Consider the following 27,169-nt stretch of genomic DNA (forward strand, 5'->3'; position numbering starts at 1 on the left):
AGAAAATAAATATATATGTACCCATGCTAAACAAAACAGTGCAAAACAAAAGTCATACAAAACCATGCTATAATGTTCATATATCTTCTATGCCTCTTCAGGAAGGTTCTGATGCATCTGGCTTATATAAAGAGATGTTCCCAAACAAAGCTATTTTCCTGCATTCTGATATAATAAAATGCTCAAAACACTCCACTGCAACTTTGACAATGCATTTTGTACATGATAACATAATAATATGTTTATTTATAACCAAACTATAGATTCTAAACTATATCTACTGTATCTATTTACTTAAAAACAGATATTCAGAGGTAAAGCAACAAGAAGTTAAGGGGCTTCGATTTATGCCTTCGTGATGGGCTGTAGATTTCAGATGTGTCATTTTATTATTCTCTGTGACAGAACAGTCTGCGTGTGATCAATGGAAGCTCTCATTTAAAAACTGGAGTCATCCATTTTCAGATGATGGGCTTAGTGTTTGGCAGGTGACAGCTGCCTGTACGTCATGACCACCCAATGTCCTGCTCCCTGTAGGGAATGTGTTAACCAACCCAACATCAGCCTCACACACACGTGGGGCCAATCAGGACATAGGTACCAAGCAGAATCTAATTCAAACTATTTTGGGTACAAATACCAAATTTCATCTTGTCAACTGTTTCATGCCACAGAACTCTCACAAAGCAGGCTATGCACCAACACCTGTATTTTCTTCTTACATCAAGCTGAACTACAAAAAATTTCAGAAAGAATGTGAAAAAAAAAAAAAAGTTTTTCTCTGGAAGAGGCACAGGATCTAGGATTGGACTTAAGGCTTGTGTGCAGTCTAACGTGTTGGTGACTGTCACCCCGCAGCAGCCTCGCTGTTTGTTCTGTAAGCCTGTTTGCGAAGGTGCATCTCTATCTCCTCCCTGAAGACCATCATTCCCAGGTGGGAGTGAGAGGCCTCGTTCATGGCTTTGGATTGGATGCACATTCGGTACTGCTCAGGGGTCAGTTCATCCGCACAGTGCTTCTCATGCCAGAGGTGGAACAGACCAGGCACTGGAGTCCGAATCACAATGAGATCACCGTGCAAGTGTTTTCGGTAGAGATGAACATCTTCTCCACCCCAGCCTTTTACTTCCATGTCGAAGCCGCCTGCAGGCACAAAACTGGCACTTTAAGTGTCTGGCAGCCAAAGCACAAACAAGCATTTTAATAGTAAATGTTCTGCTTTGAATGAGATGGCATGGCACAGCACAAAGACAACAACATAGCGGGGTGACTTCCTGGCTTGGAAATCCATTAACAGCTGACATTTAGACTATGTGAGTTCAACATCAGCTGCTGAGAACACTGTTGTCGCAATAAATATTTAGGAACAGCAAGTTCTACAGAAAGTCAAAGGAGAAAGAAAAACAAATCACAGCCCCACCATCAATATATTTTTTCCCTATTCTTCAAGAAACAGGATCTTCTGGGATACAGCAAACTTTCTATAGGGAAAAGCACAAGAAATGGACAACCTTGAGAAGGAAGCTTACGACTGGATGCATAGACAGTGTTATACAGGACTGTTCTCTGGGCCACATGAAACAGCTGTGCCTCCTTGCAAAAGATCACCACAACTGGACTTGCAGACTACTGCCCTTCCATTATAGGAGGAGCAGGGACCCTCACTGCAGGGGCCCATGTCTCCCAATCAGGGATATGTAATTCTGTCCTAATTGTGTGTGGCCTCTGGGAGGGCTGAGTACATACCCACTGTAGGAAGGACCAGTGAGAGGGCACTTGGTCATGGGAATCTTTTGTTTTGTTTTTCGAGACAGGGTTTCGCTGTGTACAGCCCTCCCTGGCTGTCCTGGAACTCATTTTGTAGACCAGGCTAGGCTCGAACTCAGAGACCAGCCTCTGGAGTGCTGGGATTAAGGTGTGCCACCACCTGGGTGCAGGCTTTCCCATGTGGTTGCTTTAAAATCACCTACTCTCCTGCTTGCAACCTCGTGGTCTGTAAGACTAATACATGCACTGGAGTGAACTGTACTGGTCTAGCCTGTGGTTCTCCCCTTGGAGGAAGGAGGGGGGACATTACTTCCATCTTCCTTAGGGAAGGAATTTTAGCAGCATATGGTTTGAAGCCATAGGAATGAATTGGGATTGCTGAGAGAGTTCAGAAGAAAAGTAATGCCTAGGTTTAAATACTAACGCATGGCAACCTTTAGAGGTTAGACACAGGCAGAGAAAGGTAGAGGCTGAGACATGAACTCAGGCAAAGGAGAAAACTCTGGAAAAGATACCAAGATGGTAGCCAATTCAGGAGCAAACTGTCAGGTGTGTTACTCAATTAGGAACTTAAAAGAAAGAAAACAAAAAGGAAAAAGAAAAACCCCAAACCAAAGAACACTGGGCACGGTAGCACACAGCTAGAACACCAGCACTCATGACGTAAAGGCAGGGGGTCTTAGGTCCGAGGCCAATCTGAGCTATAAGAGCCTAACTCAAAAAACAAAAACAAAAACAAAACAAAAAACAAAGGCAGTGCATGGGGGTGCAGCAAGGTCAGCCCCAGTACTGAAAAACTTAAAGAGAAAGAGCACGCCAGTGGGCGTGGCAGCATAAGCAGTATTATAATCTTATTAGCACGACTCTGATGACGCAGCAGGACAGAGGCTAACTGCAGTGGGTGACAATGGAATGGAGATACCTCTTTTTTTTTTCCTACCTCACCTCCAAGTATTCTTTTTAAAAAATATTTTATTAATTTATTCATATTACATCTCAATTGTTATCCCGTCCCTTGTATCCTCCCATTCCTCCCTCCCTCCCCTTTCCCCTTACTCCCCTCCCCTATGACTGTGACTGGACACTAGCCCAAGGGGCTTGTCCCATGAAAATCTTCACTTAACAGGAAAGTGAGATACTTCTTAAGTTGGGTTCAAGCTAAACTACTGACTTTTTAAAAAGCAGGGAGAACAAAAAAGTATTTGAAGTTTTTTGAACAGCTAGAAAATAGTCTTAAGGGCTGGGCATGGTGATGCACACCTTTAACCCCAGCACGTGGGAGGCAGAGGCAGGAGGATCTCTATAAATTCGAGGCTGGCCTGGTCTATAAAGTGGGTCCAGGTCAGCCAGGGCTATAACACAGAGAAATGCTGTCTAAAAAAAGAAGAAGAAGGAGGAGGAGGAGGAGGAGGAGGAGAAGGAGAAGAAGATAATTTTAAGTTATGTTTCTTTTCAAATTTATCCTATATGATATAGTTTGACATTCACAATTAGAATCTCTATAAACTTTAAACAGTCATATCTGAAATAAATGCTAAATTGATACAGCTCTGTCTTTCTTCCTTACAAACAGGAACCCACTGCTCAAATATTAGAGTACAGACGCCTAACCTGAGCACAGAAGGAACTCTGTAAGTGTGACCTTTAAGAAGCTTAGAAACCACTGCTTGGGACCCACAGATAAAAAGCTGAACAAACTGAAAAATCAGCCATTTTTCTTACATCCTTCTGAGAAGTAAGGTCACAGGCTAAAACTTGAAGAGACAAGCAGACACAAAGAATCACTATTTCCTGCAGAAGAAATTTCTCCAAGAAGCAGTACTGGGACAGGAAAACCTACAGTCCTGACCTGCTAGACAAGGCTGGGCGCCAGGGACTCCATGGGGCCCACCACAGTGGCTTCATAGTGGGCAACCTTACCTACTCCCACTAAGTTCTCACTGTGAAGATAGAAAAAGATCCTCTAGATTTTTAAAACACCTCATTTCTAGAAAGCAAGGCACAAGAGTGGGGTAGGACACCATTCTGAAGTATACTAGTGAATCCAGTCCTTTTAAAGCCTGACATCAGGAGAACTGTTAACCAGAACCTAGTCTGTCTGCTGTTTAAGTCAGAGCCTGAAGTAAGGCAAGATCCACTTCCATTCTCCCTCTGGCTGCCCTGCCCAGAGAAAGCAGAGGGAAGACAGATGCACCAAGATCACAGTACAAGGTCACAGGGCTACTAAAACACTGAGACTCAACAAACAGCACAACAACCCCACCCCCAACAAGGCACTACTTCAGATACACTCTAACAGCTGGAATTATTTAGGAAAAAAAAAAAAAAAAAAAAAAAAAGATAAGAGGGATGGAAGATGGCTTAGTGCTTCCAGAGGTCCCTGAGTTCAACTGCCAGCAAGCACATGGTATAATGCAATCTGATGCCCTCTTCTGGCATGCAGATGTACATGCAGACAAGCACTCATACATAGAATACACACACACATACATAAATGTTACATTGGAACCATCATGCACTGCTGGGAGAAAGTAAATGGATATGGCCCTTTTGGAACGCACCATGGCAATTCCTGAAAAGGTCAAACACAACTATCTGACGTATTATTTTTCTCCTTGCTGTGACTAATACTGAGGGGCAATATATTTTTCCTAGCATAACTGTGGCTCCTCTGTTAACTTCAGCTATCGCTCTTAGCATATCAGAAGCCATTTTTTTATAAGGTGAAATTAAGTTCTCAAGCCCTTCTATGTGCCTGAAACCATGAAGGTTCAATGCTTGCTGCTTAGAATTAAACAACAGATGATAAATGCATGTTCTGCTTGGGTTAAAGATAAATGTATGTTCTATTAGAGTTAAGACCAAAACATCCTGCTGTGTTCCTTACTCCCAGAGAGCTGGAAAACCTCCAAGAACTCCCCTACCCTAAATCCTAGCCAATCAGCTTAAAATCCTTTGTCTATCTATCTGGACACTGTACTCAGAACAAAGTCTATTCTTCTTGTGTTTAATTGGTCAAAATTATGTAATCCTGCCCTCCCCCTTGCTTCCCATCTGGTTACCTGGTTATGGTTTTCTTATAAAAACCTGCCTGAGAAACTAGTAAATTTAGTTTTTACCTTTATAACTTCATGTTTATCATCTAAGACATTAATTATCAACTTTGCTTTACCTTTATTTTTATTGCTTTTTATGCTATACTTTTATTTATTTTTTATTATAGTTCAGATATAAATCATCACAATTTAACAGAAAGTACTCAAATCTGAAGCCTTTTGGGAAAATGCCATAGGGCCTAGACTAGGCAAGAGGGTCTAGCTTTAGATGTATTGAATACTCACCAACAGTCAGGAAATCCGACTGATATTGACAAGTCATCCCAAAGCCAAAATCTCTCCAAAAACCAGAATCCTTCTTATGAACCTTATGATAAAGAAGAAAAAAAAAAATCAATTTAATCTTTAATAACTATAAGCTTTAATAAATTAAACAACTATTTTACAAAAAAAAATTCCTGCCATTTATGTAAATGATAAAAGGTCATATGTACTTATGCTGTTAAATCCTTAAAAAATGAGTGAATATCTTAATCTCCATGAAAACAAAATTTTTATCACTTTCAATTTAACTGAACTCAAGCCTGTACAGAGTTCCAGCTGAGGTTACTAATAACTTCAATGGCCTCATGATAGGAGGGCAGGAGTTAAATGTAACCATACTACAATATACCACAATCACCTCTATACACACCCTTTATCTGCGTGTTTCCCAGCACCCACTTTCCTGGCCTCCTCAGTGTAGTTCTGTTCTGGTAACTATTTGATCCCATACAGCTCGTGGGCTTTTAGGGAACTCTTGTCATCTGTAGCTCTCAGCAGGGCACGGACACTTTGTAGCCATGAGACAGTTTCACCCACTTTGTGTAAGTTGTTTGCTAACAGGTATTAAGACAGAATTCAAACCAACAAGCTAAAAAGGGAAGTTGTTGGGCACGTTAGAAACCAAAGATCCCCTTGCTCTCATGAGAGTTTGCAGGAAAGACAACTTGTTCTGTGTATGTGGCATAAGCAAGGGGTCAAAAAGACTACAGCCCTGGCTAACTCTGGCCAGCCACCTACTGTTTAAATAAATTTATCATGACAAAGACATCAGAGGGCTCCCACAGTACAGGGAAGGGAGCTGGATGTGTAGTTACAACTAGACCATTTGGCCTAGAAGGCCTGAAGAGTCTCCCAGTGGCTCTTTACAGAGTCTGCCAACAACTGCTGAAGGGTCATTTAGACCCTTAGAGCTACCAAATCCTTTTCTGCTATGAGGAAAAACCAATATTAAAATAAAGTTCTTGCTGCTGAAGTCCAAGTAGAGAAACATAAAATCAGCAATTTGTGGGAAAATAGCAAGTCAATATATATTCATTTCTAATCTCGGTTGTCAATACTCATTGCATAGCTTTAGTGATGTATGAACCAGTAGCCTAGCCATAACCTAAATCTCTAGCCTCCGAGTCTCACGCCTGGGAATGCCAGGTTCACGACAACAGGCAACATGGGACTCTCTCTGACATCCCCCATAGCTACAGCTAAGCCCTGACCCTCCCTACTTCCACTCCTTCCTTTTTCTTTAGTCTCTACATCTGCTCCAACAACAAGCTATCAGTTCTGTGTCCAAATATATCTAAACATTCTGTATAATTAACACCTTTGCCCGGCTACAACCACACCCCCACTTCCATCTGTTGCTGAAGTCCTTCTGGCTGCTTCCTGCCAGAGTTAGTTTTTCTTCTCTTTAAATGCTAGCATAGGCAGCATACAATGCAAACTCCTAGGGGCCCCACACATTCTATGTGACCTGGGCCAGCACTGTGCCCAACCACCCAAGGAGATTCAGCCACTGCTTAGCTGCTTCCTTCCAGCCACCCCAAGGCTGACAGCAGCCTCAGCTCTGAAATGCACTTTTGGCTGAACACAGCACAGAAACCACCTCATCAGTTTTTACAACTTGGTTTGTCTTAATCATGCTTGTTATCAGACTTTGATTTTTGTCTTCTTCCAGAATAAAGCTCCCTATGAACCAGGCAGGGTTATGGGTGTTGTGGTTCCCAGTGAAATACAGTGTCTGGCACAGAACAGACCCTCAATATTGGATGAACTGATATAACAGCGGTAGTCTGTGCAGTGCCTTAGAGTGACCATGGAGCACACTGCCAGGGTCCCAATATGGTCAGGTCACCGGATACAGCAGCAGCACAGCTATGTTCTCATCTGTCAAAAGGAGTCATGAAACATCTATCACAAAGGCTGTCAGGAGGATTAAGTGAGTTAACACGCAGGTCAACTGGAACCATACACAGTACAAGGCATACAAACATCAGCTGCTATTATAATGTCATCCATCTGGGCACGGTGCTACATACTTGTGATTCCCAGACCTTGGAAGACTGAGGCTTAAGTCTGAAGCCAGCCTGGGTTAGACAGTAAGTTCTGGGCCTGCCTTAAGCTATATAGTAAGACCTTGTCTCAAAAAGAAAGGAAGGGAGGGAGGGAGGAAGGGAGAGAGGGAAAAAAGAAGTGAACACAATTCCAATATTACAAGTCACCTGGAAATATAACTGCATGTCCATTTTCCTCCATACTCACACTTTGGTTTACTAATTTACACTTCATGCCTTCCTCTTGATATATAATACTCACTATAGTAAGTACTAGTGACTTTCTTATTCGACTTTGCTTGTGTTTAATGTTATCAATTTATGCACAGTGCGACTCTAAGCTCTGATTCTCTGCTCAGCAGATCCCAGGAGCAGTTATCACTGATCACAGATGAAGCTGTTTAAGCGTGAACCCACAGAGCTGGCCTACATTCCCACTAGCTTCACCTGCATGGCTGTGATCCCCCACCACCACCCCCGAGACAGGGCTTCTCTGTGTAGCCTTGGCTATTCTGGACTCACTTTGTAGACCAGGCTGGCCTGAAACTCACAGCGATCCGCCTGCCTCTGCCTCTCAAGTGCTGGAATTAAAGGCATGTGCCACCATGCCAGGCTATGGCTGTGAGTTTTAAAAGAAGTGATTTCACAAAGCTCTTTTATTCCTAGTAAAGTTGATTAATATTTATGTCTTAACTTATTTTCTATTATGTGTGGTTACTGATTATTTTTAGTATCACTTTAGATATTAAATACATCAAGAGATTTGGGGCGTCACATTAAAGTAGATGTGAGTAATCAATTTGTCACTTTGGTCCTATTTGTATATATACTAAGCATACTGGCCTCCACATAGGGTAAAGGGAACATACAGTGCTAACTCTGAGAAACCAGGCGAATAAAACACAGAACACTATGTCCTAGCTGTGTAACATCTCTGTGAACCATATTATTTCAAACAGTAAGCATATTTAAGTGTAGCTTAGGTGATAACTATAGGCTTGAGGCATGGCATTTGCCTTTCATGACCTTCTACATAATTTCCTATAGCATACTATTCCTTGATAGTTATTTTTAAATTTCTAGTTAGAGGGGTTTAAAAATTAGTATTTGCCTTTTATGACTTTCTACATAATTTCCTATAGCATACTATTCCCTGATAGTTATTTTTTAATTTCTAATTAGTGGAGTTTAAAAATTAGTATTAGTTTTAGTGTTACTTTAAAAAGTTGACAGAAATGTGGCTGTACAGTCAGTACACTCTGGAACATGAGGATTTTCCTTGTGGTTAACTGCTTTCTCCTGTCACTGCCACTTAGAGAAATGAAAGCCTTTTGCTGGGGGTAGTAATGCAAAAGAGGCTATGAAACTGTTTGAAACAGCTAATTTTTTATTTTTTGGTTTTTCGAGACATGGTTTCTCTGTGTAGCCTTGGCCATCCTGGACTCACTTTGTAGACCAGGCTGGCCTCGAACTCAGAGCAATTTGCCAGCCTCTGCCTCCCGAGACAGCTAATTCTTTAAATTAAAACTTTATTTCTACTTGTACAACAAACATAAAGGAAACTAGAAAAAAATCATGGAGCCTTTCATAAGCAAAGATAAAAAAATCTCACCAGCTGCTGTTCCACAGGGGGTGGCACATCCTGATTAGCATAAACAATGGCAGGATTGTAAAGACTGAACACCACAGGATAAAACACTTTTTTACCTACAAATAAAAATATAGGTTTATCCCACTCAAATGAAGGGCTGGTTTTTATTACTGTATCTATGGAGACTTTATTTTTTATCATTGTGATAATTCTTTCAATTCTCAAGTTACAGAATGACACTGTTCATTTGAAAACACATTAAAAGTCAAACTGAAACTGGAACAGTAACAGATGTAAGTTAACCACTGATGAGCACCAAGAAACTCAGACATTTTTATTATTACTCTTCAGTAATAGTAGATACACAGTAGTTACACAGAACACTGTGCAATTCATAGATATATAAAATAATAATAAAACAGAACTGCAGACAGATTTAAACTAAGATCTGGGAAAGTTACGGGGAAGACTTTCTCATCCAAACTGATGGCACTCAAGGACCTAACCAGCTAGTTAGGTCATTTCCTCTCAGTAGAGGAAGCCTTGCTATGACTGGCTTCGGCCCTGTATGCTAGCATCAACTACTTAGTAATGCCCAAGGAACCTGCTACACGGCAGCCTCCTTACATAATTCTTTATATTATAAATCAACAAATTTGTTTCATATCTACCATGCAAAACAATGTATCACTTTAAATTGTATAATCTGGAGACCAAACACTTGTGTATAGACCTCTGCATGCCTGTGTAAAGTATATGCATGAGTGTGTGTGTGTGTGCCCGTGTGCGCACGCGCGCGTGTGTGTACATGCATGCGTGAGTGTGAGTGTGTATGCATGTGTGTGGGCATGCTCACATGCGTGTGTGTGTGTGGACACACTATCTTCCCGAGACTAAGAACTTCTAACTCTCCCATCTACACCATATCTGTGTGACTCTTGTGTGCATGCGTGTGCCTGCCTGTGTGCATGTATGTGCACACAGTATCTTCCTGAGACTAAGAACTCCTAACTCTGCCCTCTACACCATCTGTGTGACTCCTTCTGTCCTGAAAGTCAATTTGCAGACCTGCCTCCTTTTGCGTGCCCTCCCTCTCCACGTCTCCACACACACCTGAGGGTTTACATATGCTAGGCAAGCGCTCCACCACTGAGATCACCCCAGCCCTGCCTTTCTTCACCCTCCTTCAGAAAGAACTGCTGGAATTTGACTCCAAGAAAACAAAGGATTTGGAATCAGAGGGTCAAAGTTTCAGTTAAACTATGCCTAATGTAACTTTGAAAAATATCCTAAGGTTTAATAAAAAACTTATTCACTCAGCTCATGTAACAGTGTTTACGCACCTGGCTCAGCATTTAATCGGCAGCTGTTGAGGAACTCAGCTGAGAAATATATATCAACATCACAGAAAAACATCAAGACCTCTCCCTTGTCCCAAGCTCGGGCGCCCACATTTAGTCCTCGGCCACGGTTAAATTCTTCATTCAGTGAGACCAAGGTGTAATTATGAAAATTATATTCACTATGAGGAAAGCAAATACAAGAGCTGGTAAGTCCATTAAAGTGTGACAATGTCCTCTCTACAACAGAACTTACAACATACATTCTATATTCGTGTTGGTTAGATATTCACATAGAAAAAGAAAATATGCGTTTGTTCATTATCGGTGGCAGATATTCATCAAATGGCCACGTCTGAAGCAATGTGCTAATGGTATGAATCTTAAAAGATGCACTCCCTTTTGAGATATTAAACGTGCATGTGGAAGAAATGTAGATACATGAAAAAACAGCCATAGTTTCTGGTAATTAATAATGCATTCTATACAAATGATACATAAAGTGCTCTTCTGCCCTCTTTCAGGTCCTCAAACACCCCCGCTTTGTCAGAGGCCTCCTCGCTGATACCACATGGGAAGTCGGCTCTCTAGTCTCTACCCTCTCTTCTTCAGCTGCTTCCCTTAGTATCATGGGACATGTTTATTTGGGTATCTCCCCACTCCATCAAAATTGATTTTTGTGCTCGTCACTATGACACATTGGCCCTCAAAGAGTAGTAAGTTCAATAAATATTTGCTGAATGAATGAACAAACAGTGGTTCTGGGAAGAGGTTACTTGTGCCTATAGAAGCTGAATGTCAGATGGGAAACTTGAATTACAAAGTCTTTTGATAGAATCCCCAAGTCAGTGGCAAATAGAAAGGCCATTTCAAATCATTCTCAGAAGCGAAGAGATTTTTAGAGGAAGTAGGGGGTCAAATTAAGCATATGGGGAACAGTGAGGAGAGGGCCACACCAACAAACTCGGAAAGAGGAAGAATGAGAGGAAAGCCAGACTGAGGAGCGCCACCATCCCAGGTCAAACCACTGTGTTAGTTCTTTACAGGGAAGGAGGGGTCAGCAGGGCTCTCAGGTGTTTTTCAGTGAAGCCGGCAGACCTCCTGGCAAGCCGACTGATGGCAAGTTGTAGGCTAACCCTGAGCCACGACAAGACAAGCCGGGGTGGAGAAGGCCTTCATGCTTTAGTGATCCACCAGGTGCCGCTGGCATCAACGCTAGCGAGTCACTGAACTAGTTAGGTGGTGGCAGTGGCAGGCAAGGAACAGAGAAAAGGTCCCAATTAGAAGTAACTCACCAGAGACAAGTAGAAGCAAAGAGTAAAAGAAGTCTGTCTCTCAGAAATTAGGCCCAGGGCCTATGAAAGTGGTCTGATTGTGAGCTGAAGGAGGGCCACCATGATGTGGAGAGGGAAAGGTGGTGGCTGTACTTCTGTCCTCAAGGCTGTGAGAGCCTCTGCAGGTCAGGGACAGGGTTTTACCCTCTCAGCTGTGTCCAGTCTTCCAAGTGCCTGAGCAGCACACCTGGAGCACAGCAGGTGGGACTCTACAGACCTTAGCTGGATAATCCAAGAGAAATGGCTGCTCACAACCAGCACAAAGACAAAAAGGCCACAAAAGACATGCAGTTTACATGTAGTGAAAGCAACCAACCAACCTAACAATATACAGCACATTTACATTAAAATTTCATATGCATAAGAACATTTTAAAGAAGGAAGGCTAGGCTATCAAACGTAAAAGAACCACTACGGAGGGTATAGAGAAAAGGGATAGATTTGGGCCCATGATTGGAGAAGAAATTTTCACTTTAAAGAGTGAAAAATTATTAAGGAACTACTAACTCCTTCATTCATTCAGATCTTTGAACACTTACTATGTGCCAGGTACAAACCTGGCTAGTTAGAGAAGTACTTTTCCATTAAGTTTGGCTGTAGAAGCACAGAAACAAAATAGTGTCTACTGTGTACTGCAGAATCGGGTGAGAGGCTGTAATAAGCACCATTTTCAGGAGAGAGCAGAAGCACGGGTACATAGCAGGGAAGAAAGGTGAGCTAAGTTTAGATGGTATCAAAGCAGAGATTAGCTTTAGAAAAGTGAACTGAGCCTGCAAGAGTACAGCAAGTGGGCAAGCAGAGGCCACACAGCATCCTCCTCAGCCCAGGCTGCCTGCTAAGCAATTAAAGGAAGATGGGTTTGCAGAGTCACAGGAAAAACTTACCAACATTACCACCCATTCACAAATACATGCTCAGACAACTTTGTGTGTGATTTATTTATGTATATGCATGATGTATATGCATGTACATGTGGGTGCACATTTGTGTGCATATGTGTGTGCATGCATGTAAATACCAGAGAACAATCCTGGGGGTTACGCTTTCCTTCTATATTGTTTGGGACAGGGTCTCTGTGTTGTCTCTGAACACATCAGCTGGCCTGTGAACTTCTAGAGATTCTCCTATCTCCCACCCATCTTGCCGTAAGAACACTGGGATGACACACGCATGCGGCCATGCCCAGCTGTCCATGGGCTGAGGGCTCACGCTCAGGTCCTTACGCTTGTGCAGCAGTGCCTACCCACTGAGCAGTCTCCACAGCACCTCAGCCAGACCTTAAGACGGCAGTTATTTAAAAGCACTAACACTAGGGGGCTGGAGAGGTGGCTCAGCAGTTAAGAGCACTGACTGCTCTTCCAAAGGATCTAGGTTCAATTCCCAGCACCGAAATGGCAGCTCACAGCTGTCTGTAATTTCAAGATCTGACACCCTCACACAGACAAATATGCAGGCTAAACACCAATACACATAAAAATAAATAAATTATTTTTAAAAAGTCCTAACACTAAGTATCTGAAATTCTCATTCTTCTTACACACTTAGCATTGAGCACGAGGGACTTCACAGTATGCTTTGGCTCACCGACCTTGTGACAGACTCTAGGATAGACTTGACTTTAGACAGTCCTTCTTTCCCAAAATATACAACTGTGAGATGAATCCTCTTGTCTTGATGAATACAAACGTCTCTAACAGAATTGAAAAATAAAATTTGTTCAAGAAAACATATAAGGCACCACTCATTCATAACTCAATTATATTAAATTTTGGCAAGGAAGTGAATAAAAAACTATCAACAGAATGAAATCACACTCAGTATTAAGCAAATATTAAAGTGATGATACCACTCAATTGTGGAAGGTATTACAGCAAAGGCACAAAGCCTGTGTGTCAGTGAAAAAAAAAAAAAACCCTCTGAGGGCTATGGCTACTTTATTCCTATATTTCAAAATGTTTTCTTTAAAGATTTACTTATTATGACCAGAAGAGGTCACCAGATCTCATTATAGATGGTTACGACGCTACATAGAGAAACCCTGTCTTGAAAAAAAAAAAAAAAGTTCACCTTATTGTGGTTGGAGAGATGCTCAGTGATTAAGAACACCACTTGCTCTAGCACAGGACCTGGATGAGGCTCCCAGTGCCTACATGGAGGCTCACAACAACCTATAACTCCAGTTCCAGGGGACCAGATACCTTCTTATGGCCTCCATGGACACACTGTACACATGTGGTGTACATATAAACATGAAGGTGAACACTCATACACATAAAACTATTTTTTAAAGTTCAGGCTATCTTAAATTCAAACATAATTATACAGCCATCAAATCGAGTTTCCAAGTAGTTGCCACCCTCAAATTTATATCAGAGCTCAAACTGTCAAGAAACATAATGCACCATATATGCTTTAAGGAAAAGAAAAACCTAGAAAGTATCCCCGAAAGCCTATAAAATTACTCTGTAATTCTAAGCCATCATACTTGGTGAAGATAAGTAAGCAAATCTGCATGGAGGACGGTGAAGAACGTAGCCAAATCTGCAAGTCCCGAGTTACCTGAAGTTCTGCATAAATTGTGCAAATGCTTCAGTCCTTTCGGCAAGTGGCACAATGATATTAATAATTGATCTTGTGATGTCAATCACTTCATTCTTCACTTTCATGAGCGGCCCGAAAGGGCGAAAGAGAGTCACATGTCTATATTCCAAAAGGTCTGCTTTCTTAAAAAAGAGTTCATACTGTGTTCCTTTATCTTTCTCAGTACGATAATAGCCTAAAGGAAAGAGTTTGGAACAAACCAAGTTCATGTCAAAATGTAAATTCAAGAGAAATACAGATTTCCCTCAGGGAATGATCTGAAGTATTCAGCCACACCACAGGGATTTATCTGTTTGTGAAAATATCTCCCCTACATACAACCGGAACCAGCTCCTGTTTAGAAGAAAAGGTCTACAAAAGAAGACTACTGCTCGCTACATTAGTCAACTCACAAAGTAACACCCAATAGGAATTATTCCTTTTTACGTACAACTTTCCCTCTTAATACCAGACGCTACTGCTACAGTGCCAACAAATAGAGTCAAAACTTTTATTTCATGGTGCAACTCAATTAAAATGAATCAAATACCTTCATCTTAGTCATTGATGAAACAGAGACCATGTGGCCTCAGTTATGAGAAAGGGTCAGCCTAGTGAGGAAGACAGAAAAATAAACAGTGGCAATGTGATGTGTAGTGTGTGTGTGTGTATATGTATATACACACATGTGTATCTATCTATCTATCTATCTAGAGAAAAGTCAGACAAAAATATTAGTACAGACTTCAATACAATGAGTGAGATTTGTTTAGGGAACCAGTGTGGAGACTGACTGGACAATATGAATTTTTAGTGTAACACTCAGGAGAGAAAAGGATAGACTCACCCCAACCCTCCTAAGGCTTACAGTCTAGAAAGAACAACTAACCAGGAGATGGGCAACATAACATAATAAAACAAGTCCTATGACAGAGGATGTATCCTAGAGGTGACAGGAGCACACAGAAAGCACTGCTATTTTAGGCTTGAGGTTAGAGGCCACTTCCTGGAAGGAATGACATCCACACTAAGGACTGGAAGAGGAATAGAAGCTGCCTAGTGGTTGCTGGTAATTTAGGAGAGAAGATAGTCGTGGCACTGTGGAGGAAAAGTGAGGTCCTCAGAGTGACAGGAGCCGAGAAGGGAATTACAGACAGAAGCTGCAGAACACACACTGTCACGGTTTACCTGCTGTTAGCGCAGAGCGGGAATGAACACATGCCACGTGTACTTAACTGTCCTGTTCCCTCTGCAGCTTCCAGTTTCGCTGCATAATACAAAAAACTAAGCTTTCCAGAAAACTGGAAGAATTTTGAGAGAAACAACTAATAAAAGTTAACATAACTTAACAGCAGAAATGGAAGCCCCTGAAAGAAAACAGCTAAAATGCCCGGCAAAGCCCTGGGCCCTGCCTGCTAGACTTCAGAAGCCATACCTGTGACAGCCATGACGGTTTGGAGTTAAACAAAATGCTATATGTGGTCGGCTTTTTATAGAATAAAGCAAAAAGAACTTTTAAAAACACTTAATATCCAAAACGGGTTTGTTTGCAGTTTAATATTTAGCAGTGGACATTAATATGGAGAGAGGTAGGAATACACAAGTATGTCTTGTTAGAACAATTAACAAATATCTAAAATTTACATGACCTTTAAGTTATATACCATCTTAAAAATATATATCCTGGGGCTGGAGAGATAGCTCAGTGGCTGAGAGCACTGGCTACTCTTCTAGAGGACCTGAGTTTGATTCCCAGCACCCACACAGCAGATAACTGTAACTCCAGGGTCAAGGATTGAGATACCTTCCCCGGGTCTCTGCAAGCACTGCACACACAAGGTACACTATACATGCATACAAAACACCCATACAAATAAAAATAAAGACCCCATATCCATTTTGTAATCTGTATTATGAAAATGTGTCATTTCTTTATGTTTCCAAATGTAGAACCATGTAACTCTGTATTCCCTTCAATGCTGTGACCATTTGCTTCTCTCAGTCGAAAATACCATTAACCTACTGCATTAGATATTTTTCTTTCCTTGTCAAATGGTTTTCAAATTTTGAACCTTAGTTCACACACTTTAAAAAACATAAGAGGAACATCAACAGCAGATAAGAGAGGAATGCAAATCACATGGCCCACAAGAGCCCTTCAGTTTGGTATTCTTGTGTTTGACTTAGATTTATACTGTTTTCCTAATTCTTGGTCGGGTTTTTTGTTTTGGTTTGGTTTTTGGTTTTTCGAGACAGGGTTTCTCTGTGCAGTCCTGACTGTCCTGGACTCCCTTTGTAGACCAGGCTGGCCTTGAACTAACAGAGATCCGCCTGCCTCTGCCTCCCAAGTGCTGGGATTACAGACATGCGCTACCACACCCGGCTTAGTCTTGTTTTTATTATGATCTTATTTTAACTGTTTTCAAAAGCTATTTCAAGCTGTTTTTGTGAAATTGAATGGATAAAAATGTAAATGCTTTAATACTGGGGTAGTAATGACATATTAGCAATGCTACTACCATCCTCATACTAACATAAGAATTTATGAGATTAAAAATGTTTTTATATATGTGTGTATGCACATGTGCACATGCCACAGCATGTGGATGGAGGTTACATGACAAATTACATGGATCTTACCAACATATTTTTCATATTACCTTCTATGAAGTCATTTTCATTAAATACCAGTTTCTCTCCAAGGGGGCCCTCCTCATCTTCCTGTTCATCATCTTCCTCAGGATTATTAATGACCTCCAAGCCAGCTTCAATAACTTCTACCAATTCATCTCGTTTGTCTTTTCTAACTGGCTTTTCTTCAGGATGGCGAGTCAGGCCCATTTCCAACTGAAATACTTTCATTAAAGTAAAACTTTCAAAGGGGACGACTCCATACTCACTGGGTAGTTTGGCGCCTATGCCAACTTCAGCTCTGTCAATCTGGGAATGAAGAAATTCTAAGAGATCACTAGGTGATTGCTCTCTGTTACTTTGATAGCCTATGCCATTAGCCCCTATACTCTTTTTCTCTTGCAATGATCTCATCTTCTCACTCATGTCTTGTAATTCTTGCTTTAGCTGGGCAATCTGGCGTTTCAGACTGGTTGCCCTGGTCTGGTAATGTTCTTCTTGCTCCTGCAGGAGGGCCTGGTAATATTCTTTACCATAATTTTCTCTAACAACACCAGGAAGAGATGCATTTCCATCAGTCTGGGGAGCACATTCCAGGAGGTACATAAATAATACTAAACTGAAGAGCAAAGCAAGGCCCAACAGCAGCCACTGGGTCCGGCTGTGAAGAATCTGTCCTCTTCTAGACATTCTCACGTGTGTGTGTTTGCCTCACAAGACAAGCTTTTTGCTTGTTCATAACTTTAGCAAAAAATTACAAAAAGCTAAAAACAAAATTAGGATTTCCATACAAGAGACCCAAATGGACTCTTCTGTAGTTTAAAAAGATTCTTTCTTCAGTAGTCATGACTACTTGCAGAAGTGAGAAATTAAGTATATTTCCTGTATTGTTACCATGATATCCACATTAAGCAATCTGATCTATAAAATCCATTATATGGGTGATGACTTTCTGAAAGAAACAGATCAGAATCAATCAGAATTTTATTTCCTTAAGTATATCAAATCACTGGCAGCTTCAATAAAATTGGCTGTGTCACTACTCTACATACAGTTCTATGAAGAGGCTAACATAGATTACAGCAGTTGGTAAGCACTGGGAGAAAATATTCAGAAAAATAACATGCAAAATGCCAAAATACTATGTATAAACCAGTTTGTTTATACATCTATCACTTCCTGATTCAAAAAAACATCAAAACTATCTATAGTAAAAGTATGTTCAGTTTTTTATGTAGATTCTAATTAAATTACTTTAAAATCATGCTGTTTGTAACTCTTTATTAACATACCACTTTCCAAGTAAAGCATGTAGTATGTGGGAACTGGATTTCTGTTAGTAGTTTTTATTACAGCAATAATGACTTACTGTAAGAGAAAGTCCCTCTGGTTATACTCAAATACTCTTGCTCATTAATTTCTATTGCTCAACTCAGCCAACCTAGGGAGCCTAAAATATCAGGCGGGGTGGAGAACAATTTCAAAAGGTCACAGACAGATGGAAAACACATTAAGAACATTTTTATATCCAAAGTCCTCTGGTAGATTACTTGAGCATTAGATCACTTTCCACTGTGTGACACAGCAAGATTCCTTACGATTCTGGAAGATTTGGAGTCGATATAGAGGAAAACCACCAATGATTTAATTATGTTTGTCTGTTTAGAGAAAAATGGTGAATTTACAAAAGTGCATGCTGCCTTTCATGTTCCAACCAGTCTTGCGAGCTCTTCTGCTCTAATTCTAAACTAAGGATTATGAACTAGAAATAGAAGACACTAGCTTAGGCAAACAGAACTCCATTCCAAGCAAGCACTTCCCAGCAGGATGACGCCACACAGCAGATGCTCTCTCCAGTGCAGCACAACCATGGTCACTCTTCGTGGGGGCCTCGGTCCTAGGTACTTGTTTTCTTAGCCACTAGAAAACCTGGGTATCTTCTACAGAAAAATCTCCATCATATTTTTTTGTGGCACATTTGCATTAAAATGTAGGCAAGATCAAAACATTTTATGGCTATTGGATCCAAATAATGGCCTTAACTTCCCTAAGCCATTTGTTACCTAAGTAAACCAAATGACAGCCACGTACCCTGAAAAATTTAATTCACTAAGTGTCTTTTACTGTGACAATATATGATTATAAATCTTATTTAGAATCAGAGAATTAGGGGAAACTCTTAAGTTTTAACAAACTAAAAGACAATACAGCTTGTTTCTTTCTTCCTCTGTCTCTGTCTCCCTGGGTGCCCCCTTCCTTCTCCTCCCATGCTCATGTAATAACCTTCTCCATATCATAAAAAAGGCATTACAAAGATAATACTAGTTTTAAGGATTTACCATGCCTCACAAACATAATATTTTTAAAAAGACCACTTATGTAGCATTATTGAAAATAATAAAGAGATATTTCTTAACTATTTAAGTTATTACTAGCCTACTTATTAGAGAAAAGAAAGGCTATATTTGAAAGGGGAGAAACATAATATTTCATAAACTACCAGTAAGCCAGGAATGGTGGCATACACTATTAGTCCCAGCACTAGGGAGGCGGAGGCAAGATGATCCCTGTGAGTTCAAGGCCAGCCTGATCTGCAGAGAAAGTTCTGGGATAGCCAGGACTACATAGTGAGACTCTGCCTTAAAAAATTAACATGAACAACAACAACAAAAACATTAATAAAGATTGACATACTTAATTGTACAATATGCTCAAATGGTTTTGAAGTATAATTTGATCATAAAGTAACATAGGTCCTATATACTACAACCTGTTATTAATATCTCATAGTCTTTTCTTTTATGTAGACAATATATTTTATTCAATGACCTATAATTCATAGCAGGTCACTTTACTTTTTAATGAAAGATTAGAAACTGTCTATAACAGTAAGTTTTACATTGTAATTAAATATGTATATGAGACTTTCACATAGAACAAAGTAATAATTGTGTTATGATTTTAAAAAATCCTAAAAGATACTAGCTTAAAACTCACTTTTCACATATTTTATACAATCCTTTCAGGATAGTGCTAGTATTATAGAAGAATTTTATGGAAGAAAAATTATTCAGAAACAGACAGATTTAAATACGGTTATATAACCACTAAATGGAAGCATTAAAAGTAAGGTGTTCTTTCTCTCATTTTAATAAAAATATAGGCTTTCTAATATCTATGTGACTTAATGTTGCAGTTGATTTTTTCCATTGAAATGAAATAAAGGCTGCTGTAATTAACTTACAGTGTACTTGCATAGCTGTGCTTATAGCTGTTAAATGTTTACATGCCTAGTTCCTAGAGAGGACTCTTGTGGTCACATACTACAAGACCAGATTATAACAGTTCTAAGATAATAACAATCTTAGAGGGGTTAGAGCCCCTGACTATCTGCAAGCATGCTTGAGGTCCTAGGTTCAACATGCATGCACACGCACACACACACACACACACACACGCACACACGCACACACACACGTTTCTGCTATTACATCTTGGTTACATGCATGGTTCATGTACTATACATATGCTATTCATTCACAGCTCAGAGTCAATTCAACCTTCTAAACACAGTGAAGCGTCTAAAGAGCTAAGGGAATAATGTGGTGACAGGCAAATGAGATATTAAAGGTATATAAGACAAAATCAAATACTTTTAGAGCTAGTTGAATTTTTAAGAGTAATAAATTCCAATTCAAAAAGAGACTAAGAAACTTCATTTCAAGATGGAGTAACAGGGACCAGATTTACTTTTATGTTTGAAACAACCAAGATCATACAGCTTAGCTCCTACAAACACGCAAAATATGAAACAACAAATTTCCAGATGCTGAACAATTAATAAAACATAGTGGTCCTTGGAGAAACGAGAAACAAGTGATCACCCATCTTACTGAAACTGTTTCTGATAGTATGTATGTATGTATGTATGTACGTACGTATGCACGCATAATTCAGAAAGACAAGCCTAGATAGAGCCCAGCAGATTTCCTGAGTTGACAGGATGGACACAATAGTCTGAAAAGACCGAAGCAGTAACGGTTTAAAGGATAAACTCCAGAGACCTACAGAGGGTATCCATTGGGTATTTGGCAGAGTGCTTGTCATTAGTGTAGGCTTATGAAGAAATAAGCTAAGGAAGAGACTGCAAAAATCTAGAGGACACAAATCCCTGCATTTTTATAGGACCAGGAATAGTATATGCTCCAAGTAGACAGACTAGAAAAATTTAAGTTCATGGGGCACTGGGTATTCAGAAAAGTCTTGGGAAATAGTGGAAACAATTAACTATAAGCATTCATCTAAGTCTTACCAACAAATATTAAAAACAAACCCTGGGTTAAACTGTTTCCATATAATACCACAATCCTCAAGAGTATTTATAGGACATAAACTATTTAGCATACAACAAAATAAAATTCACAGTATTTGGCATTCATATAAAATTATTCTATGTGTGGTGGTGCACGCTTGCAATCCTAACACTTGGGTGGTAGAGACAGGAAGATCAGAAGTTCAAGGCCAACCTCAGCTTCCTGAGACCTGTCTCTAAAAATTGAAAGAAAGAAAAAAAGAATACAAAATAAGACAAAAATTACCAGCCATACTGAAAAAATATCAAAATATCATTGAGTAAACTGATCTAGTGCTGCTGACACAGATGACAATTTCAAAGTCTGAGATTAAAAAACCACATTACCAGTGACTTTTCTGATCATGTGACAAATACTGTATAGACACAAGTTATGGGAGGAAAGGTTCATGTTTGCTTAAGTTTCTGAGATGTTTGAGCCCATCTTGGTAGGTATGGCACCATTAAGGTTGTGGAGTCCTAAGGCAGCAGCTGTCCACACAGCTCGGAGCAGAAAGCAAGGAAAGTTAGATTGGAAGGAGAGGTGGGACTACCTTCCACAGGCCTACCCACAATAGTCTACTTCTACCAACGAAGCTCTACCTACAAGCTCTGCAGAGGTAGCACACGCTAGAGACTGAGAGCTTAAAATATGAGCCTGCCCAAGGGGAAGGGGAGACTTTACACACAAACACAACACAGTAGCTTCGATATTTTAGAAGAGAAAATTTAGTGGGTTAAAGATAGAGCAATAGAAACAAGAGGGGGAAAAGAGAAAAATATAAACAGAATCAGTAAACTACGTGTTAACTTCAAGCAGCTGAATAGACCTGTGACTAAAGTCCACAGCAGGGAGAGGAATGAAAAGACATATAAAGAAATAAGGCTGAAAAGCATCCTAATCTTATGAAAACTACAAAAAGATCTAAATAGCTCAATCAATCCCAAATACAAGAGTAATAAAGAAACCAAGGTGTCTCACGATAAAACTCTTCAAACTGATTTTAGACAACCTTACAAGTTGTTCTAGAAAGAAAATGCATCACATGTAAGGAAGCAAGACAACACTGACAGTCTCGTGGGGCTAGAGAGACAGGCCGGTGGCCAAGAGCACTGGCTGCTCTTCTAGAGGAGCTGGGGTCAGTTCCCAGCACCTGCATGGCAGCTCACAGGCCCCTGGAATTGCCATCCCAGAGGATCTGCCACCCTCTCTAGCCTCCTTGGGTACTGCACACATGTGGTGCACTGCCATACATGCAGACACAACACCCAACCATGAAAACAAAAATAAATAAAACCTCAAAAATTAATGAGACAAAGTGAACTCCTGGAAACAATACAAGTAAGAAAAAGTGGAATGACCTTTTAAATCTCAGAGGAGGAGCTAGAGAGATGACTCAGCAGTTACCTAGATTGTGGCTCAAAGACACCCACATCTCCTGTTTCAGGAGATCCGTGCCTTCTTCTGTCCTCTGAGGACATCAGGCACACTCACAGCACACATACCTATGTGCAGGCGAAACACTCACAGGTAGAAAATAAAACAAAACAATTAAGTCTAAAAAAATTTACTTTAAAAAAAAAAAAGCCAAACTCTTTTGCTTAGCAAAATAACATTGAGACTGCTCACTAGAGTTCTCCACTCCACCACTGAGCTAAGAGTCATTAAAATAACATTTCAAGAACAAAGGTAAAATACTTTTATTCAGGTATGAAAATAAGGGCTGGGTGTGGTGGCACACACCTTTAATCCCAGGACTTGGGAGGCAGAGGCAGGAGGATCGCTGTGAGTTCAAGGCCAGCCTAGTCCACAAAGTGACTCAAGGACAGCAAAGGCTACACAGGGAAACCCTGTCTCGAAAAACCAAAACAAACAAACAAACAAAAACAACAACAAAAATAAGCCCAAGGAACTCATCACCATCACACCAGCTGTTCTAAGTCCTCAGATAGGAAATAGATCTAGGAAAAGCAATGGACAGCACCAGCAATGCTAACTACACTGGTAACTGCTTTTTTACTATACGTTAAAAAGAAACTTAAATATAACTGTAAGTTTCTTCCCCTGCCTCTTCCTCTTCCTCCTGAGCCAGGGTCTCTCTACATAGTTCAGTTGTCCTGGAACTCACGATGCAGACAAGGCAGGGCTCAAACTCACAGAGATCCACCTGCCTCTGCCCCCTGAGTGCTGGGATTGAAGGGGTTCCTTTTTTTTTTTTTTTTTTTTTTTTGTCTTGAGGCAGGGTCTCATTCTGTAATCCAGGCTAGCTCAAACTCATCGTAATCCTCCTGCCTCAGACTTCCAAGTGCTGGGATTAGATGCGTGAGCTACCGCAGCTATTTTTCAATTTAAAAAAAATTTTACACAGTAAAACAAAGCCACAGGATTACCTGAAAGACATAATCACTATCAGAATACTGTTATAAAGTGTAAGTATCTGGGAGAGGGGAGACTAGAACCATTTACTTCTTAAGTATTTACAAATTTTAAGTATTTAGAAACAAAGGAATTGATCACCAATTCCACAAATACTTGAGTACCTACTTTGTGCCAAGCACTGTGCTCAGTACCAAGAACACCACCAAATGGATTCTTTTCACAGTGTTTCTAGAGAAAACAACATTCACAGTACTTGAATGTTGGCAAACAATGGCACAAAATGGGCCAGCCTGTGGTAAGAGATGAGCCTGAGAATCAAGTCAGCTACTTAACAGTTATATAATCGTGAGCATAATGTTTAATCTCTCTGAACATCTTTTATAAAATGAAGCAATTTCCTTGGATAGCCAATTTTAAGTTTTTATTACTTCTACGTGTGTGTGTGTGTGTGTATGAGAGAGAGAGAGAGAAGGTACCCCTACCCCTGAGAAAGAGGGGGTGCAGGGAAGGTGCCCCTGCCCCTGAGAGATGGGGGTGCGGGGAAGGTGCCCCTGCCCCTGAGGTAGCAGGTGTCAGACTCTCTGGGACTGGAATTCTAAGCAGCTGTGAACTGTCCAATGTAGTGCTGAAAACCAAATTTGGGTCCTCTGCTAGAGCAGCTGCAGTTTTAACAGCCCCTGGATAGCCACTTTTTTTGTCCAAGATGTTACGATTCCTTTAGTTAAGGACAAACTAGATATACATGTGTGCATACAATGTACCCCTTTCTGTGGAACAGATTTAATTAAAAATGCATACTCTTTCAGTAATCTATAATTCCACTTTTCAGATTTTATTTACTATACGATTATCAATATTAGTATATAGTATCACATGCATAAGATAAGTTTATGGAATAGTAGAATAAAAATGAGAGCAATTTAGGACTCCAGAGATGGCTCTGTGGTGAAGAGTACTTTCTGCTCTTCCAGAGGACTTGGGCTCAATTCCTAGCACCCATATAGCGGCTGCTTACAACTGTCTCTAACTCCAGTTCTGGGGGATCCAATGTTCTTTTCTGGCCTCCACTATGCATACATATATATATATGCAGGCAAAATATCATACACTTAAAATAAAAAAGAAATAGAAGCAATTTATTGAAAAAAAACAAAGGATAGGAAAGATGAAATAATCTACATTTATCCAATAGAATACTGAAATGAAACAGATCCTTCTAACACAGATAATACCTGTAAGATGACATTATTGTGTTGCAAATTAACTTTTTCCAGTTCTTGTCTGTATAAATGGCTTCAGAGCTGGAGAGCCAAAATCCCAATACCTGTTCTACAATCCAAATTCCTCCATTTCTGGGAGTTTTGGTTTCCTCATCTATGTGGGGATAATTCTAGAACTCTCCTTGGAATACTACTACAACAGTCAAGCAAAACCTGACAAGTATGAAGTGATCAGTAACTGCCAGATGTTCTTTTCCACTACGTAATGCTTTGTTGTTGCTAACAGTCAAATCTGTCAAGTCTTTCCTATGTGACTTTTCAGTTTCAGCTTTCCTAACACAAAACTAGCACCTAATTTCTCAAGCAGATAAGCAAGTTTCATTACTCTTTTACAGTCCCTCTGAAATGTCACACACATGCCTCTATGCAGACAGGTCTGTATCTAGCCTCTAAAGCAGACGTAACCACACAATTTAGTTTGGAGTTGTGTCCTTCCTCACTGGTTTTTGGTCCCACGCTAAGCCACACATCCCTGCCACTGTGCTGACTGTGCTGCCACAGAACCAAAGCAACAGTGCCAAGTGAACAAAAGCTGAAACTTCAAGGAAAAAAAATATAAATCTTCCTCTTCTATCTCAGATGTTTTATCACAATAATAGAAAGCTCACTGACACATTAAAATTTTTTTCTCCATTTTTTTTAAAGACTTAAAAATGTAGGCTGGGCACGGTGGTGCACACCTTTAATCTCAGCACTCAGGAGGCAGAGGCCGGTAGATCTCAGAGTCTGAGGCCAGCTTGGTCTCAAGTCCCAGGATGGCCTGGGCTGTATCAGGAGCCACTAGCACAGGTATCTTTCCACAAGCACTCGGAGAGGTCATACTGTCAGATCCGCCCAAAAGGGAAAAACCAGAATTAGAGAGGGAAGGGTTGAACTATGTTTGCCAGCATTCTGTCCCCTGATATCTCCATGCGCCCCCTGCAACCACCACTCGTGGTGTGTTTAGAAGGCAAAGCATCTTTCTAAACTTAAGGGTACTAATACTTAAAACTCAATTGCTTCTTGTTTGTGCAAATTACATGCTCTGACTTCCTACAGATGTTTAGTGTTTTTGTTCTGTTATGTAAATAACTATACTCCTGTAATAAATTCACACCTGAGACTAACCTTATCATTCAGCTTTACACCTAGTACTTACGTAGCACGACAGTAACAATGTAAGGGTTTTTTTGTTGTTGTTGTTTTTTGTTTGTTTGTTTGTTTGTTTTGTTTTGTTTTTTGTCTTGAAAGCTCACGACTTTGCAATCCATTTTTAGTTCCACCCTCTGGTGCTTCATTTCCCCTTCGGCTACCACATTTCCCCTAAACAACCACCTTGAGTAACACAGTTCTTACCTAACGATTATCAAACTGTACAATCACATCATGGCCTGCTCTAACTGACTTGCGGGTAAAAGACAGTTAAACATAATGAGTCTGCGAAAAGACTGTCACTGGTACAAATACAAAGTGGAAATAGTTACTAAGTGACTACACAAGTGTTTGTGTAGGGTGTATCCTTGGCTGACCTGGAACTCACAGAGATACACCATCCTTTGCCTCCCAAATGCGGGGATTAAGTGCACCATCATGTCTTACAACTATACTTTTTAAACCAACCTTTACTGTTGTATTAGTTAAGAGAGTCTTTTTAAAAACAAGGAGTCCGTGTTAAGATGAAATGTTTTGCCACTGTCTCAGTCTTTCTACACCTGGCGGAAAAGTCTTCACACTCACACCAAAGACAGTCGCAAGAATGTTACAACATTCCTAATGTCTGAAACAATTAATACACAAAACTGGAAGCACATATGTTCATGAACAAACCAACAGTGACATCACACAATGGCACATGATACATTAAAAAAGAAGTATCAACACCAGACCATGAAATGAATGATACCATAACAACAACAAAAAACAAAAAACAAAAAACAAACCAAAGAAAACAACTTCCACAAAGCAATATTCTGAGAGTACTACATAGTAACTCAAAATAGACTAAACTAATGGCTGGTGAGAGAAGGCAGAGCACAGAGGGGGGGAAGTAGGGGGCAGACCAACTAGGAAGTGGCAGAGCACTGTGGCAATGCTCTGCAGTTACAATCTCATGTGTGTAGACAGGGTAACAAGCATCATGTAAATTCACTGACCTAGACAGCTAACTTCTATGCATTTGTTGACTTTATATTATTTTACGCCTCCACGAAAGAAGTGAAGAAGGAAAAAAAAAAAAAGGTTATTTCTAATTATTTGAAACTAAAGCTGGTTGTTTAGTGTCAAATCCTCTAAGCCACATATACTGGAAATCCAATATCCATTTTTTTTTTTTAAATTTAAAACAACTTGTTTAGCTGTTTAGTACCAAATAATAATACAAAAATGTTCCTGAACATTATGCCATAAAACACTTCTTATAACTTCGGAAATCAAAGGTGCTGTTTTAATACGTTAAAAGCTAGCATTAATCCCCAAGGAATTAAAGGCCCAGGGGCTTTCAATGACACG

At 40.2% G+C, this 27,169-nt stretch overlaps 1 protein-coding gene across 1 annotated transcript; it reads right to left on the minus strand.

Moving 5' to 3' along the window:
• Positions 1-769: 769 nt before the first annotated feature.
• On the minus strand, positions 770-17,556 carry Csgalnact2 (chondroitin sulfate N-acetylgalactosaminyltransferase 2). Its single transcript, XM_051155174.1, has 7 exons — positions 16,701-17,556; positions 14,020-14,236; positions 13,049-13,150; positions 10,130-10,308; positions 8,808-8,902; positions 5,109-5,190; positions 770-1,143 (listed from the first exon to the last, which is right to left on the minus strand). Exons 1-7 carry the CDS (start codon positions 17,359-17,361, stop codon positions 848-850), a joined length of 1,632 nt encoding a protein of 543 aa, XP_051011131.1. The 5' UTR covers positions 17,362-17,556; the 3' UTR covers positions 770-847.
• Between the last annotated feature and the right edge of the window lie 9,613 nt (positions 17,557-27,169).

The sequence above is a fragment of the Acomys russatus genome, chromosome 13, assembly GCF_903995435.1.
Source record: "Acomys russatus chromosome 13, mAcoRus1.1, whole genome shotgun sequence".
Classification (NCBI taxonomy): domain Eukaryota; kingdom Metazoa; phylum Chordata; class Mammalia; order Rodentia; family Muridae; genus Acomys; species Acomys russatus.